General features: G+C 41.4%; 2 protein-coding genes across 7 annotated transcripts in view; one reads left to right on the forward strand and one right to left on the reverse strand.

The window, feature by feature from the left end:
- Nucleotides 1-2,680, forward strand: part of LOC111846855 (F-box-like/WD repeat-containing protein TBL1X) — a 32,565-nt gene extending 29,885 nt beyond the window's left edge. For all 4 annotated transcript variants that reach the window (XM_023817527.2, XM_023817524.2, XM_023817528.2 and 1 more), the window contains 2 exons: nucleotides 230-331; nucleotides 456-2,680. In XM_023817527.2, the coding sequence (XP_023673295.2) occupies nucleotides 230-331; nucleotides 456-482 (129 nt within the window). In that variant the 3' untranslated portion in view covers nucleotides 483-2,680. The remainder of the gene's footprint in view (nucleotides 1-229; nucleotides 332-455) is intronic.
- A 215-nt stretch (nucleotides 2,681-2,895) lies between these two features.
- On the reverse strand, nucleotides 2,896-17,084 carry gpr143 (G protein-coupled receptor 143). 3 transcript variants are annotated; one of them, XM_023817533.2, is made up of 9 exons: nucleotides 11,717-17,084; nucleotides 10,089-10,198; nucleotides 9,620-9,714; nucleotides 8,253-8,345; nucleotides 8,066-8,175; nucleotides 7,801-7,909; nucleotides 6,541-6,658; nucleotides 6,179-6,425; nucleotides 2,896-3,607 (listed from the first exon to the last, which is right to left on the reverse strand). In XM_023817533.2, exons 1-9 carry the CDS (start codon nucleotides 11,970-11,972, stop codon nucleotides 3,561-3,563), a joined length of 1,185 nt encoding a protein of 394 aa, XP_023673301.2. In that variant the 5' UTR covers nucleotides 11,973-17,084; the 3' UTR covers nucleotides 2,896-3,560. The 3 variants fall into 3 exon arrangements, with proteins under 3 accessions (XP_023673301.2, XP_023673300.2, XP_023673302.2); XM_023817532.2 differs by having other exon boundaries at nucleotides 2,896-6,425; XM_023817534.2 differs by lacking the exon at nucleotides 8,253-8,345 and having other exon boundaries at nucleotides 2,896-6,425.
- Between the last annotated feature and the right edge of the window lie 87 nt (nucleotides 17,085-17,171).

Raw genomic sequence — 17,171 nt, forward strand, 5'->3', positions numbered from 1 at the left:
TCTTACTCCTGTTTTAGTTTAGCCAAACTCTGACTGAACCTCTTCACCGTCTGTGTTTTTGTATTTGTTGAGTTGCAGCCACATGCTTTGAATCTCTGATACTGTTAGTCTTCAAGGTCGATGATATACTCAACTCTTTCATTTGATATCCGATCTAAAGATGTTAGTCAGGTTAAAGGACCATATCTGCTATCTAACCAGCATCACTCTGCTGTTTTGCTGTATTCAGAGCGGAGCTTTGGTTCATAGCTACCGGGGCACTGGTGGCATCTTCGAGGTTTGCTGGAACAGCACAGGGGACAAAGTTGGAGCCAGTGCCTCTGATGGATCTGTAAGTCAATGCAGGGGTGTCTGCTTACCCCCACTCTTGGGGGATTTTTGGTTTGCTTTCAGTGGGTTGTGAGTCGATGTAAGCAATTTACGAATTATACAATATTGCTTGATTCCTTCCACAGGTGTGTGTCCTCGACCTTCGGAAATAGCTTTCTGGCTGCAGAAGATGCGACTTGGAATTTGCGGCAAGACACTGTCTGACATCCCGTCATGGCATCTTGACATCAGAAGTCTTTGCTGTTGCAAATGTGCAGGGACTCTGGCAACCCACCCCATCCCCCACCCCCCAAAAAAAAAATCGAAGCCGACTACAGCCCTCCCCCACAGGGCAGAAGTTTCAGAACAGCAAGGATGTGCCAATGTAAATCAAAATTGTGAAAACCAAAATTAACATTAAAGAAGCCACCCTTCGAAGATGTGGGCACTTGTTAGATCTGAAACCACGATCTTAGATAGAGTGACTGTTTGACTACAAGGAACCGCTTGGGTCATTCACAGTGTCAGTATGGCCACTGTGAGGCAGTCTGTCACCCATAAGGGTGGATGTGGTCAGAATCTGGCCGAAGGGAACTGAAGAGGGGGGATTTCTCTCTCTGACCTGGCAGCTGATCCTGTCGTCTTCTGAGGGGTGGTCTGACATCAGCTTGTGGACAAGAAGCTTTGTACAGCAAAAAGCTGCCGAGCAGAAGAAGAGGCCAGCGTGTGTGTATATGTGAGAGGGCTTTAACAAATGTCTAGTTTTTTGTATTTGCAACTTCTGAGAGCAAATGATTGAAGATGGACTGGTGACGTTTCCTACACAATTGTGGCATCTTCTGTGACTGTGATGGCACCGCTAAACATCTCCTTTATGGAGAAGGGGTCTAGTCCCAAGCGTAGATCTCAATAGAGTTTTAAGCTGAACTTCGGAAGTCACAAGGTTCCTTCATTGGAGTCTTATGTCAAAGTCAATGTAAAAAAAAGAATAAATAAAACGGCCAGGATTTTTATTTCTAATTTTAAAATCTCCCCGCCCCATTCATATGAATGACAAACTTCATACCAAAATCAGTACTTACCCTGTTTAATATTTCTGTTTTTTTCTCCTGGGATGTAAAATTGATGAATGTACAGGTTTGTAAATCAGATACCTGTTTATATACTGTGTATATGTGTTTATATGCAGTATGAGTAATAGCTGTCCTTTGAAGGCACTATACACTTTAGGTTTTTTTTTTCTTTGTTTTTTGTCCTCTCGCAAGAAATGACTAAAACAGCCTTTCCTCTCCCAAAATTTATTTTGAGATCCCTGATTTAATTCATTGTCATTGGTCATCAGCTTTGTGTGGCAAGGAGGCAGAGCTCAGAGACCTCAGCTGGGTGACGGTTGAAATTTACTGGCAGAGATTAATAGGAGAATATGTGATGTTAAGCTGCTTAAGGACCCTACTGCCAGAAAAAATGAGATGGTGACATCTTTGAGAGAGGGGTCCTGTTGTGCTCTGTGGTTTCACACGCGATGTTCAGTGTGTTGGCCTCTGTCTGTGTGCTATTGCCAACTAGCTAATCAAAGATCCATGACCTAGTGAATATATTATAAATATTGTGCACCCATGGTTCCCATAAGAGGCACATGGTATTTTTTATTTTTTTTTGAAAATGCTTGAAGGCATAACCACTTCTGCAGTGTTCTCCTTTAGCAGCAGATGGCTAAGGGAAAACCTACTAGCTATATGCTCTTGACTGATTTTAAGCCAACTGCAGCCAGTCATGAGGAAGGCCCAGGTTAGCTTGTGACGTGCTGTGATTGGTTAACTGGACATCTTCCCGTTTCCTCTTTCAGCTGTTGATTGATTTGTGTTGCTTTGACGCCTAGTTGTGTCATTTGCTTTGTGCCGCTTCATATTGTGGGTGGATTTTTTTGTTCTGTACGCCGTCTACTCACTGAGCTGTAACGCAAACAGCAGAAACTGCAGAATTAAACACTTAGAGCAGGACCTTTATCGGCTAGACTTATGACCCATTTTTTTTTGTACCAAACCTTTTTTTTTTTTTTTTTTTGAGAGATGTGAAGTGCACTTTGGTCTGTCATGAGGTCCGCTTTTTTTTTTTTTTTCTTTGTCTTCGTCATGCTGGCTGGTCAAAGGTTTGCCTTGTCTGGCTAATTCATCCTTCACTGACAGCTGTCTGGCTTCTGCTGTAAGAAGCCGCAGGGGTTCGGATCTGGGAGACCAGGGCCACTGGGGTGCGTGGTGCTGGCTTCCTATCTCGCCTTAACATACGGGGTTAGGTCATTGGTTTCCGGGACAAAACCATTTAAGTCATGCTCCATGTCTTGAATAAATCGCTCTATTTTGATATTAGAAAACATTGCATCTTGTCCTTTTTGTCTTCCCGCCTCATCTTCGTCTGAAATGTATTTTAATTTTTTTTGGGGGGGGGGGGGTGACTGTGACCATTTTTAGGGAAATCCCCTGACCTTCCACGCATGGGAAGCCCCTCCTAGGAGATGGTCTGCCCACGGATGGCTGATCTTGATTGTTGTTAGAACTTTGTTCCATATTGGGATTAATGCTAAATTCATTACTGGAGAAGAAATGTTGCTTTATTTCATTACACCTTTTAAGTAAACTCTGGTGTGATATGGTAAGTTGGTTACAAACCTCCTTATTAAACTTGGAGAAAAGCAGGTAGAACCACATAGTAATTTTGATTTGATTTTATATAAACTAACTTCAGTCCCCATGCTAAGGGGAAACATTCCAAGCATGGGAATATTCTGATCACATTTTCATCCTTTATCTATAAAGACAAAATGGTGCCATTGTAAAAAAAAAAAAAAATGGATGTTAGAATTTCCCTTGATTAGGTTTAGAACTAAAAATTGTATAAAGACACAGGGTTTATTCCACGTCAAACCAGGCATAACTAAACCTATTGGACAAAATCTGCAAAGTGTATTGAAGGTGAGCACTAAGGGACATTTCAGTACAACTGCTTTATGTGAAAGTATGTGCTGGTCTTGATTTCAGTCTGGTAACAACGTAAATATATAACAGAAATTTGTGGTACAGAGACTGAAGAAATCTGGCCCTGGGTCTGATTTGTGTGGAAACGATGAGGGCCACATAGGGATGAGAGGAGGGTGGCTGATGACCAGGCCAGGAAGGGGGGGCTGCTGGAGGACTGGGCCGCTTCTCTCCCCCCTTTATCATTTCGCAGGGCTCCCCCAGCAGTCCCGTACAGCCTCACAGCTCACTGGAAATGTGGATCTCAATAGTACTAGACTCTGAACCTAATGAGATAAAGGGGGCGACTCCATTTAGAAGGTAAATCACTTTAATCCTCCTATCACACTTTTGTAGCATTTATAATACTCATCCTTTGTGATTTTATACTAAAGTTTATTCTTAATTCTGCTGTTTTGGTTGGACTCTAAGTACTGTTGCAACGAAATTTTATTTCTGACCAATGTAGTTCTCTATTGCACTGAATGTTTTGAATGTCAATAATGAGAGAGATCTTGTTACATTATTTCAAGGGCTTTACTGCAGACATCCAAAATGGGGAAATTCTCGCTTCTGAAAACTGCACTGTACTTGAGAACATGAACTAATAGACTGATGATTAAATTCCAAGCTCTTGTGCTGTGGACTGCCTTGTGTGCCCCAGGAATATTTGTCCTGATTTCTCGCGGCGGCTGAAGGGTTTACATTAATACTGTACTTCCCAAGATCCCTGCTGCAACTGGGGCTCAAAACTTACCAGAAGGTCCTGTGTTCTGCTTTTTCCCCACTATGACCCTTTAAAGGTACATCAGTAACAATGCTGCGCTTTACACTGATCAGCCATAACATTAAAACCAGCTGGCCTGTGTTAATCCACTTCATGCCACCAAAAGAGCTCAGACCTGTTGAGGCATAGACTCCATAAGATCTCTGTAGGTGTCCTGTGGTATCTGGCACTAAGACATTAGCAGCAGATCCTTTAAGTTCTGCAAGTTGCAAAGTAGGGCCTCCATGGATTGGATTTGTCCAGCACATCCCACAGATGCTTATTGGATTAAGATCTGGGGAACTTTGAGGCCAACTCAACATCTTGAACTTCTTTTTAAGTTCTCAACCCATTCCTTAACAATTCTTGCAGTGTGGCAGGGTGTATAATCCTCCTGAAAGAGGGCACTGCATCAGGGAATACCGTTGCCATGACGGTGTGGTAGGTGGTACATATCAAAGTGACATCCACATGAATGCCAGGAACCCAAGGTTTCCCACCAAAACATTGCCCAGAACATCATACTGCTTCTGCTGGCTTGCCTTCTTCTCACAGTGCATCCTGGTATCATCTCTTCCCCAGGTAAACGATGTATACACACCCAGCCGTCCACATGTCACAGTACACGTGACTGATCAGATCAGGCCACCTTCTTTCATTGCTCCATGGTCCAGTTCTGAAGCTCAGGTGCCCATTGTAGGTGCTTTCGGCAGTGCACACGGGTCAGCATGGGCATTTTGACCGCACTCTGGCTATACAGCCCCATACGCATCAATGTGTAATGCACTGTATGTTCTCACACCTTTCTGTCATATCCAGCATTTGAATAATTTGTGTTACAGTAACTCTCCTGTGGGATCAAACTAAATGGGTTAGCATTCCTTCCCCACACGCATCATTGACCATTGGGTACCTATGATCCTGTCGTCAGTTCACCTTCCTTGGACCACTTGTCGTAGGTGCTGACCTCTGCACCCCACAAGACCTGCCATCTTGGAGATGCCCTAACCCACTTATCTAACCATCACAGTTTGGCTCTTGTCAGAGTCCCTTAAACTTCAAGACCCTACTGTTAACTTGCTTAATATATAATGGCACCCTTGATAGGTGCCATTGTAATGAGATGATCAATGTTATTCACTTAACCTGTCAGTGGTTTTAATGTTATGGCTGACTGGTATATATTTTGCATGTAGTTTGTAAAATGTGTACTTATGACCAACAGATATAATAACTGGAAAATAGGTTGGGAAAGGTATCTCAGTGTTTGTACTGAAGATGATACTGTATACAGCATTATTGTTTACAGGCCAATCAGGGGAGTGGAATGCATTAGAGATCCTCTTCCACACCTCTGAATAAATGTGTTCTGATGGGTCAAGGTGAAGAACTGGAGACCCACACAAGTTGTTATGGGACTGAGAACTGGAACCAGGGGCCTGGGTCAGTAGATGACCAGACCAGATTGGATCACTACTTGGCTGAGCTACAGGTTGTTGTCCTTGCTTCTCTTGTCCAGTTCGAATGAGCAGGTATCGCCTGAGCAGCCCTCATAGGCCGCCGCCTGTTCACGCTTTAATCACGCATAGCATAGGCAGCGCTAATGTCTGCTTCAGCTGCAATAATAAATATCTGGCTGCTCATTTTAACGACTCTTGTCTCTCTGAGGAGATTTCAGATTTGTTTCGGTAATCATGTTACAAGTTACGTAATTGTACATATGAATGTTACAATGGCAGACCTGTTCAGGCGTCACAAAATTCACATGAGAAACACTGTTTCTGTAATTCATGTTTGTAAGTACTGGTACACAGGGGGGATGAAAATAAATCGTGCAGTATTTCCCTATAAAGTTAGTCTTATTGCATATGATGTATTCATCATGTGTCTCATTCTTGTTATTGAATATTATGACTGATGGATAAATTAACAGGTATTACGATGGATGTGCTTATGGCTTCATATGGTCATAATTAAAAACCAGACTGCCAATGAGAGATCATTTGACCAAGGCTGTCCAGGACCAGCTATAGCAGGTCTCACAGTCCCTGGTAAAATGGGCAAAATGCACCGATCCCCTGGCTCCAGTTACCTTCTGAAAGGAAGTTGATGCTTTCAGAGAGCCGACGGCCATTTCTGGCAATGCTCTTCTTGGTCTCCTGCACGTGACTCTGGTACAGCACTGGGACGGGGTTGTAGGTGTCCCCAGCAAGCCCTGATGTTGAGGCCGAATCCCAAGGAGCGCTCCTGCAAGGCCAGAACCTGAAATCTGCGTTGAAGCCCGTCCAGCCGTGGAAGGCCAGAGTGTTTAGGAAGCCGTGCATGGGGTTAAGGATACCCTGGGAAATGTGGAATGTTACATCATCGTTTGTAATGCAGAATCAAGCTGAAGAGATTTTAAAAACTTCAAGATTTGTGTCCATAAAGGTGCTGAAATATACTGCATATTCTCACCATGATGAACCACGTGGTGAGAGTGGCATTCCTGATGTTCTTCAGGCTGCTGGCTGTGATGTCTGTCTGCATCTCCAGGTAAAGGAGCAGGCTGTCGTTGACAATGTTGGGCAGCCAGCTGATGGGAAGTTGGAATCTGTGTTATTACGTCATCGATTAACCCAGCGCATAACTACCTAGGGTGCTGGTTTGTAAACCCAGTTCATCTGAAGCCTTTCTATTGCTCCAGATGAACTTTTAATTAGGCTCGTCAATTTATCTGACACTGATACTTCTGATTTGTCTTATCCTAATTATTTTGAGAGGTTTTTGAGTTTCACTTGTTCTGGTAAGCACATTTTTGGGGGTCCTTAAATTGTTAGAAATCTTGCACAGTACATCATAAAAACTGATTAATATCCTGATTACGCATAATTGCTTTATTGAATGAAGCAGATGGTTACCCACTTTTATTCTCAATCGTACTAGTGATGCTTTTTATATATCCTGCAACTTGCTAGTTAGCTGATACGAAACTAGTGTCAGAACTGGTTTAATTAATAAGCTGAGTAGAACGAATGCCTTGCGCATAGAGGTGCATGGTGACACGCTGGACTAGAATGTGCAACAAGATGGTTTGAGCTGAGCTGTGCAATCCAGTTACACCTGTGCTGTACTTGAACTGCTCTGAGGGTTTGGTGACCTAATAGGTTATGTGAGATGATAACGCAGGACCATGCTGACTCATAAGAATAATTACATAACTGAAAGCTAATTTTTCCAATTGCTGTGTTTTCAAACCTTGTGTTTACATTTATGTAGTTCATTTACATTATCATTTACATATCCAAAGTACAGAACTTAGTTAGTTGAAATAGTTGCTTATATAGAAATTACACTGCCAATTCTACAGCTGAGTCCAATTATTTATTGAAATGTTACATTCTTGTGACTGATCTCAATATTTCTTAGAGACTGATATCTTTTTAAAAAAATCATAATGTCATATATTCAGACCAGATATTCTTATTACAGCTATTACATTATTTCAGTAGGGACCAGTTCTTCTCTGATAACTTTTAGAAATAACATTCCATCATTCTTGATAATCTATCAGTTTTAAATGTCACATTTAAATAAATTATTAAGCAGTATAATTAAATTCATAAAACATTCTTGTCCAGTATAGGATATGACTATTTTAAGAATTGAAGAATTCAGGGCTCAGTGGGACATTGTGTAATGTGATCTTAATTTTCTTTTAATGAAAGACTAACTTACCAAATGCAAAAAACCAGCATGATCTTAAAGAAGCGCGTTTGGATCTCTCCTCCCAGTCGCCTCTCATTCTCGGTGTAGATACCTTGCCCACCTTTCAGCAACGAGGTAACTGCATTCACAGAGTAAATGCATGAAGATGCAATTTAACAATGTGAGGTCCATGATATTGCACTCTAAATAGTGCAGATAAAAAAACAAAAACAAAAAAAGTTTTTTTTGGTTTGGGGTTGGGGGTGCGGGAAAGTTTTGTTGGGGCAACGTATACCCGCTGCCACAGTTCGGCTGAACAGCACAGGGTTGACGAGAACCACCAGCAGCAGAGGCGCGTAGGTTGTGATGTAATGGGGGACGGCGTGGAGCAGGCGATCCTCACAACTGCAGTGAGAGGAAACTGAAAGCAGTGCAGAGCAGCTCCACGTCCATGCGGGGATGGATATGCATAGGCGTCCTACCTGGAGACAGACGGGTAGTACAGCATGGCAACTCCTTCGATGCACAGCATTACCGCCAAGCCCCAGGTGATCATGTGATACAGCACGATGGTGCTGCCGCAGAGAGCAGAAGACAGCAGGCATCAGGAAGGGTGCACTGCTTACAGTCAAGTACAGGCAAAAACTATTGATCACGGTATGCATGAGGCAATATGGCTACCAAGTCAGCCTATACAGCAGGGTTATTCAACTCACGGTCCTCGAGGTCCGAGCACTGCTGGTTTTCCAGCCTTCCTTTACCTGTCAGTCATGTGTGAAGCTTCTGACCATTCAGAATCAGTCATTATTAAACAACTACTTGGGAGAACTGAAAACACGGCCTGGATTTGGAATCGAGGTCCAGAGTTGAAGAACCCTGCTATACAGCATGCATCCTACACAGTATATAAATTCATAAGACCAAGAGATACAGTAACAGTCTGATTGGAAGTTAAAATAAAATCAAATCATGCACTACTATTTCTGGATTCATGAAAAATCTAAAATAAAAGAAGGCTTGGCTGAAATCTAGTCTTTCATATTGTCATACCTTCTAGACATTTCATCCCAGTAAATGGCACATGAGAGTATTCATAAAAAGAAATGTAAATCATGTAGGCTACTGTAAACTCGGGAATCAGAGAGAGCCTAAATGGACGCATCAGTGTAGCAGTAGGGAAATGAGGAGACGACTCCTTGTTGAAGAGTTAAAAAGATCACCCTTTGTTTATTGACACCACTGTTACTGCCTGATCTGCAGCCGCATGCGAACCAGGTTTCACATATGCGAAGGATGCTGTAAGAATTTACAATACATTCATGGCGCATTTTGTATTTGTGGCATTAGTCTACATATGCATGTTATTCTTTGGCTTGTTTTTTGTCTTCAGTCATTAGTAATGCTGTGCAATACACCATCGCAATACAGCATCTCTGTGTCAATTTCATAGAAAAAGCAGCGTGTGTATTTTTTTAAGGTATTAAAAAAATACCTTTGGGTTTTCTAAATATCAATGTATACCGTCATGTTGCCCAAGTCTAGATGCTCGCTGAAGTTATAGGTAAAATATTAATTCATAATATGAGAGAACAGCACAAAGTGAACGCATAAAAATTCAACAGCAATGGCGTGTATAATGCTATAATGATTACAGTATTTTAGCAGGCATCAACTTGATCCAAACTAATTAACTGAGAAATCAATTACTTAGACAGCAATGCCAATACACAGAGAAGTTTGGCTGACTGACAAATACAGATCTGAGATATTTGGGCCCCCAAAAAAGTGTGGAAGTTATTCTATTGAGGAGAACTAACACAGACTGAAGCTGAACCACAGACAGACATACCTGATTCCAGCTGACCGTTTGACAACTAAGTAGACATCCACTGCATAACAGAAGGTCCACCAGAAGGAGGCACTATAGAACAGCTGGATCCACATCTTCCATTAACAGAAAATATACATTTTAACTGCCTCATTATTGAATATATTGAAATGAAGACTAGGATTCAGACCAGGGCAAGGGCTAAGACTTGGATTCGGGATTAGGGCTAAAACTTGGATTCGGGATTAGGGCTAAGACTTGGATTCGGGATTAGGGCTAAGACTTGGATTCGGGATTAGGGCTAAGACTTGGATTCGGGATTAGGGCTAAGACAGGGACTCAGACAAGTATAGGACAATGACAAGGCTAAAGACAGTAGGACTTGGGCTAAGACTAACTAGGACTGAGACTCATGCACAGATTACGACAAGGCTAAGACTCAGACACAGCCAAGAACTAAGTCTAGGATTGAAATAAGACTATGACGTACCGCACTCCCAACACAGAACACCTTCGGCCAAATGTCAGTGTTTTCTGGCACAGAGATCCTGCTTATGAGCGTAGGCATGCCTATCCAAACAGACGACCTGAAGATGATACCTGCAGAGAGGAGCCAACAAGGAAACTGCAGAGCAAATCTGTGCATCCTGGACGCCTCTATCATCAAGCGACACATACCTCCAGGTTAGCATCAATACCAAGAAGCCATGCAAGAGAAATGGATAAATACATCCCTTCTGGCAATCCAAAGCACAACATCTGAAACAACATCCCTTGGTTATTCTTAATCTAGCAACAAGTAAAATCAACAAAACAGATCTTAGCTGCAGCAACATAATATTTGAGAATTGATCTGAGGTCTCTCAACAGCACACTAAAAACTGCAGCCATTCAGGAAACTGCTGCTGTAATAACTTAAAGAATGTACAAAAAAGCTAATTTAAGCCTCTGTGATACTTCAGGAATGCCATAATCATGCCAAGGAAGCCTCTTTATTGGCTTTTGATATGCAATGGAAATATAAAATGGGCAGCTATTAACTTTTTACAGGGATCCCCTTTGTTTTAATGTGCTCCAGATCCGTATGAAATTTATGCCCGCAGTTACCGGGTTCTTGGAAAACCATTGAAGTCTCCGGTTCCCCAAGGACAGTACTTAACGACATGCTTTTTTTTAATGCTCTACCTTCAAGCCAAAACAGCCATGAAAGAGCCAAAAAAGACACCACTTTAGACTGATTCTAGAATAAGAAAATCCTTTGCAAATAAGAATGGGTGACATATTTTTTTCGGCACTTGATTCATTGGGATAAACCCTGAAGAATGAGAGCACCCCCGCCACTTTAAACATGATACCTTACAGATATCAAAGATTGCCACAAATGCCTTGTTTTTTTAAAGCTGAGGTTTGACATTCAAAATAAACTTCCACAGTTGTGGCTAAAAAGTCTGCATTTTGAGTTTTTAAGAATAAACATAAAGAACTAACAAGAATAAACATGTAACATAGAAAGGCATGAATGCATTGCTTTACAGACGTCTTCAGGACGGGTCGCAGGCATCCATTTCAGAGCCTGATATTTACTTGAAGGAGGTCAGGCTTAGTACCACGCTCAAGGACTTTGCAGCTGGGCCTCTCTGAGAGCCGACCACAAACCTGCCTGTGCACCCAGATTCACCGCATAGCAGACTGAGAAGAACCCCTGACATTCGTCTGAAGCACATCTGGAAGAGCCCCAGACAGCCATAAACTACCCGGCTGCAGGTCACACAGAATGCATGACAGCTCCAAGAACATGAATACTTATTAAGCAAGGGTTTAATAGTGGGGAATATAACATTTTAGTTTCTATAGTATTCAGTTTTATTATTATTAATGATAATAGTACTGAACTAATTGAACTCCACTGAAAGTTATTATGCTTCAAATATTTTCTGTAAAACTGTAATTGTACTTACTCTATAATAGAGTTGTTAAATTCAAATGTCCAATAATCCCGGCTGAAATCGATTAATGACAAAGATACGTAATTAATTCTGATAATGTTAGAAGCATTGAAAAACTATGATTATTTTAACGTTCTGGTTCATATTCTCACTATGACGGAAGGTCTCTTACCTGCGCATCCCAAGATATCACACACACTGATTATGAAAATTATCCTCGACGACGAGGCCGGCTTAGATAGAGAATATTGACCATACCGCCTATAGCCTCTTCGTTTGGGCAAAACCTGCAGTATGGACAAAACAAGGCTGATGACAGAGCTTCCGATGCAAATGGCACTGAAAAGCATGGAGTGGAAATTGATTATGAATTCGGTGGAGGAATCCCTGTTAGGGCAGCAGAAGTCCTCCAGCCGCGGAGATGCCATTATCTACACAGTCTCAGTAGCTGAATGGGGATCCATTCATTAAACCTATAGCCTGGGTTCCTAGTGAAATCACGGGACAAATCATCATGTGCTTCTTTTTAATCCCCTTCGTCCAGGCTCAACTGCCCTACATCTGCCCCAGTGAAAAACTCCAAACACTGCAGGAAATAAAATATTACCCGTAACTGTCTAATTCTACACATATGGCAAATACAACCACATTAGCTTTTAATGCAATGATAAACATGTTTTGTGCACCTTGACAGTTCAGAGGAACAGTAACTTAGTATCAGAAGCATGAACTTCTTTAACATTTTCCTTTAGTATTCCGCCATCTGGTGGTATGGATAAAATACTACATGACATTTCAAAATTAAAATGTTAATAATCATTATTATATTTACATTGGTATCATGACACACTGGTTCAAATTTGTTTATATATACAAAAAAAACCCCAATAATTTCCCAGAAGAAACTGCAGAAATATATGTTCCTCTGTCACAGGAAACAGGCATATGTTCAAATATAACATTTATAACAGGCAGACAGCAGCCTATATGGTAGAGACACTTTGACAGCACATCATGTAAACAGACAAGATGAGCCCACACAGTTCCTGACAAATTGATTTACTGCAAAACCATCTTCATTATGTTACCAAACAATAACCAAACAATTTAACAATAAAATATTTACTCATTCTGTTTCACACTTGGAGTCATTATTCAGCTTTTTTAATCATTCAGGGAAATTCAAGCAATGAGTTACTTTATGAAAATTTTCTTCTGGAACTTTGCTTGATTTGATTGGTGGTACAGCGATGACTGAGGGCACCTCCATAAGCTGGTATTAGTGGTAACCAGGGTTACCATCGACTTTGTGTCAGAGAGGACACTAACAGGCCCTTAAATATCAAGGCACTGATGTGGTAATGAAGTATTAAGTTCTTGCTGATAGAATAAGAAAACAGAATAAGAGCACAATCACCATGGAAGAGATGCTGTTTCTCACTCTGATGGGCCAGATCTGAACTGTTGGGGCTTAATTCTTCAGTAACATTGCCTTGCGTGTAGTTTTAGAAATCAGACGCTGCTTGAACATGTCCCTTCTGATGAGTCAAGTTAGTGCCGACTGTTAACAATGGCATTCCTTTTTATTGATAAATGTGCATGTGCAGAAATGCGATTAATCAATCACATGTATATAGCATGCAGTCAGTAAAACATGCCGATGTCCGGATATCATCACTGTCAGGAAGTGCTCTAAAGCACAATGCACTCATTGGCCTGCAGTCATTTTTATATTGGCTAGTAATTTGAATTGGATCAACAGGGAGAATAATTGAATCAATTTAAATTCAAAGAAATTCAACACAACATCAGCAGTCATACCACTTGCAGTTCAGAGTAGGTAGTACATCTGAAGTTAAGCAGGTTTGGCCCTGGCTAGTACTTGGAGAGGAGACCAGCTCAGAAAGCTGGCTGCTGCTGGGAGAGGTGTCGGTGTGGCCAACAGGGAAGCCCATCCTGTGGCTTGTGTGCATCCCAGTGCTGTGATGGGAGCACTACGGCCAACAGAGAAGCCCATCCTGTGGTCTGTGTGGATCCTAATGCCCCAGTGCAGTGATGGGACACTGTGCTGTAAAAAATGGTGCCATCATTTGGCTGAGATGTAAAACCGGGTGTCCTGACTCTTTAAGGCCATAAAGGATCCCTGGGCATCCTCTGACAGAGTAAGGGTAATACCCTGATCCCCTGGCTAACACTGCTCATTGTAATCCTTTCAAATCTGGCCTCCAATTCATCCCCTATATCTAACTGATGAATTCTCTCCTGCCCCTTTGCCACCTTAGTTACTGTGTGGTGAGCGTACTGGTGCAGAATGGCTCACCTAGGTAGGTGTTACACAGTGGTGGTGGCCGAAATGAAGAAAGAGTGTTAGATTGTTCACCCCACAGCAGGAGACCCACATTGTAAATGTGGTCATTGCAAATAACTGCATCAGACTCAGAGAACTGCAGGACTAAATAATAGCAGAAAACACCATATTCTAAAGCATCAACAGAGTGAGTCTCTCATCTACGGAAACGCAACAGAATTTGCATGAAGGAGCTATACAGAGTCTTTCTTTTTTGAAAGAAACTCAGACCATGTAAAATAGCCGAGATGTGAATATGTACACGTAAGCTATACTATCCTATTATTGGTATTGTGTCTGGAAGTGTATGATACTACATCATATTGACTGATCCCTGTCTTTTCGGACTGTGCTATACTGTTTTGTCTTGTTCCTTTCAGAGAGTCATGGAGCTAGAAGCAGATGCAGTATATGCTGTGTGGACAAGGCAGGATTCAAACTTGCAAAAACAAGGGGCCTTGGCAGAAACATCACCATTATCAACGTCCCGGAACAACGTGGTGGCAACATAATAATGCATTCTTCACATGATGATGTATGTGTGTTTGCTACATGGATGACAGCACTTTTTTGCAAACCGTCATGCCTTGTGCATAGGAAAAGCTAAAGCCATAAATGTTTTTCATTTATGCTGTTTTGTGTACAAATTTAAATGATGGTTTGACCCAAAAACACAGAGTTTGAAGAGTTTTGCAAGAACTGATTGCTTTTTTCAAGAGATGCATGATATTTTGCTAGTTTGGTGTTAGGTTATAGCCTATAGTTTCAAAGATACTGCCTAAGCAATCAGAAAAAAACATTAAGTAATTCACATGGAAATATTCAGCTGTATTATTGAACACTGCATCTATACTATGTATATGAATTTGTTTGAATTCAATTCCATTTTAATTCTACTTCTTTAAATTTAAATTCGAATTGTAATTGTACATCCTGTTTTCAGCCGTAATTCAAATTCAGTTCAAATTCACAAATTGAATTGGGATTTCAGGGCCATTCTCAATTCAAATATAAATGGTACACAAACCTGCAATGAAGAGCTGACTGGGGCTCATTTTCCAGCTTATGCTACAGCTCAGATGTATCATAAGCCAAGCAGTGTTTACAAAGCAGGGGTTCCTCAGGAATTCCACTAATTCTGGGTGGCATTTCATCTGGGAGCCACAAGGGGGCATAAAAACAACACTGCAAAACACCACACCATTTCAATAATCAGATACATACGCTTAAGGCAATGCCACTTCTGTATCAATTTGAAAACTACTAATGGGCTCATTTTTAGAAGATGAATAGGTTATAAATGTGTATTTAAACATGGTCTAATATGAAACAGGTACTGAAGCCCCAGAATGTTCAGTAAATGTTCACAGCCTGCATTTTTGGCTAAGGCAAGTAAAAACCAATCAACGTGATGAGAAGATGCTAAATATCTTCAAAAACAGCAATTAAAATTTCTCATTTGCAAGACTATAGTAGTCCTGTAATTTCATTGGGCTTTTTGCATACAGAACAGCTGGTAATCCTGCAATTACTCCCACTTATGCTACGCCAAGGGAAATCAGAATGTAGGCTGTGCTATAGGGTGGGTTTGGACTGAGCCCTCTGAGCGATAAAGTTACATGGAATAGGGTGGATTAAGATGGGCAGAGACCTCCATCACAAAGGCTGCTGTACTCAGGAGCATCACCTTGGCAACCAGCCGTGTAGTTTGCCTGGCCATGATGCCGTCGGGTTCTGATCGCCGCAAGGCAGAGTGAGACTCCAGTAACGTAACATATTGAAACTGAGGAGGTTTTAGGGATGTAGTTTAATGTAGTTTAAATGACCAATCTTGAAGTTATTGAAGTCCTTGTCATACCCAACACTAAACCTTCCCTTAAACTAGCACTCCAGTCCCAGTCCTTCACAAGGCAAAATTCAAGTGCATGATTTAAAAACAAAGCGTTACCAGTTGAACGACTGTTACTTCAGAGTCCTTATATTATCTCTTCTGCGGTATGATGGTAAATTTTGGTGTTGGATTGACACGCTCTTTACACACTGTTTCACATCTACATATACTGTATTATACAATTTCCCATATGTAATGATAATTTTGCAGTTGGCACTTTGTGTATATAATTTGTCTTGTATTTAATCCGTTTATGGTTTGTATTTTGTGTATTCTCTGTATATTGTCTGTCAAACTTGAGAGGGACCATCGGCCGGAACCAAATTCCTTGTGTGACTTAACATATTTAGCCAATACATCTGATTCTGAAGTTTCCATGCTGGATGTTGGGAGAAGGTGGCCAGAGAAGACAAGCTGTAACTAAGACTTAAGTAGGTTGCCCCAGCAAACCAGAGGGAAATCGATAACACACCATCCCAAAATGTGACCTTAGTCCAGAGTGTTGTCAGGAATTTAATCTCTTAACTCAAGAAGCCTCTTATCTTACTCAGCCCACCTCCAACATGCATTCAGGACAAGCTATAGGGAAGCAGCTCTCCTAAAGCACCAGACTATGACACACTGTGCAGAAGTCAGGCATTAAAAAATGAAATTAAACAAATGTCAGGCACAGATCACATATTTTCTCTGAAAATAAGGTGTCAGTTAAGCACTATAGAACTTTATGAGGAAGATCCAAAAGAAACCCAACAAACAAATAAAAGGCATCCCCAGTCTCAGTTTGACTCATCCTATCTGGGATAAGTAATGTGAAAAGAAGCAGCTTGACATGACGGGACACTCCACAGTTTCAGGGCCGCAAGCGGAACGTTGTTCTTACGTTAAGAAGCCCAACCCAATAGCTAGAAGCCTGACTTCCTCTGACAGCTATATAACTGGATAGACCCCTAAACCATGCAAGTTGCTTTGGATGAAAGCGTTGGTAAGCAAATAAATAATCATAGCATAGCATAATCCTAAGAGCAGCAGAGTGACCACGGCAGGGTCTGCATTTGTCAGATACCTGGCCATCTTGCCATGCACCTTCAAAGTCCCGGAATGGGAAAATGGCCCTTTTACCCTAGAAAGCAGCATGGGTAATTGCTTTGGTAATTTTAGATACATAGATTAGATAATTACTGCAAATGCACGTCACTACCCAGAAAGTCAATCCCTGAAAGTCCCCTCAGCTTACGGAGAACAGCCTTCGCACTCCTGTGATTTCTTTCAGCCTTGTTCACCAGTCAAATTCAAAATAACCTGTGAAACATACTTCATCCCCAACACTGAATCTAAAGCCCCATATGGTTGAAAATTACCCATCAAATTAGTATGATTTTGACTAGATAA

Source organism: Paramormyrops kingsleyae, chromosome 1 (genome assembly GCF_048594095.1).
Source record: "Paramormyrops kingsleyae isolate MSU_618 chromosome 1, PKINGS_0.4, whole genome shotgun sequence".
NCBI classification, from domain to species: domain Eukaryota; kingdom Metazoa; phylum Chordata; class Actinopteri; order Osteoglossiformes; family Mormyridae; genus Paramormyrops; species Paramormyrops kingsleyae.

Bases quoted from the DNA above. Each gene is read 5' to 3' on its own strand.
- gpr143 (XM_023817532.2), bottom strand. From the start codon at position 11,972: ATGGCATCTCCGCGGCTGGAGGACTTCTGCTGCCCTAACAGGGATTCC. The intron at 8,346-9,619 runs GTATGTCTGTCT...TCTCTGCGGCAG, and splicing joins AAACGGTCAGCTGGAATCAG to CACCATCGTGCTGTATCACA. The intron at 7,910-8,065 runs GTATACGTTGCC...CTGTGAATGCAG, and splicing joins CAGCCGAACTGTGGCAGCGG to TTACCTCGTTGCTGAAAGGT.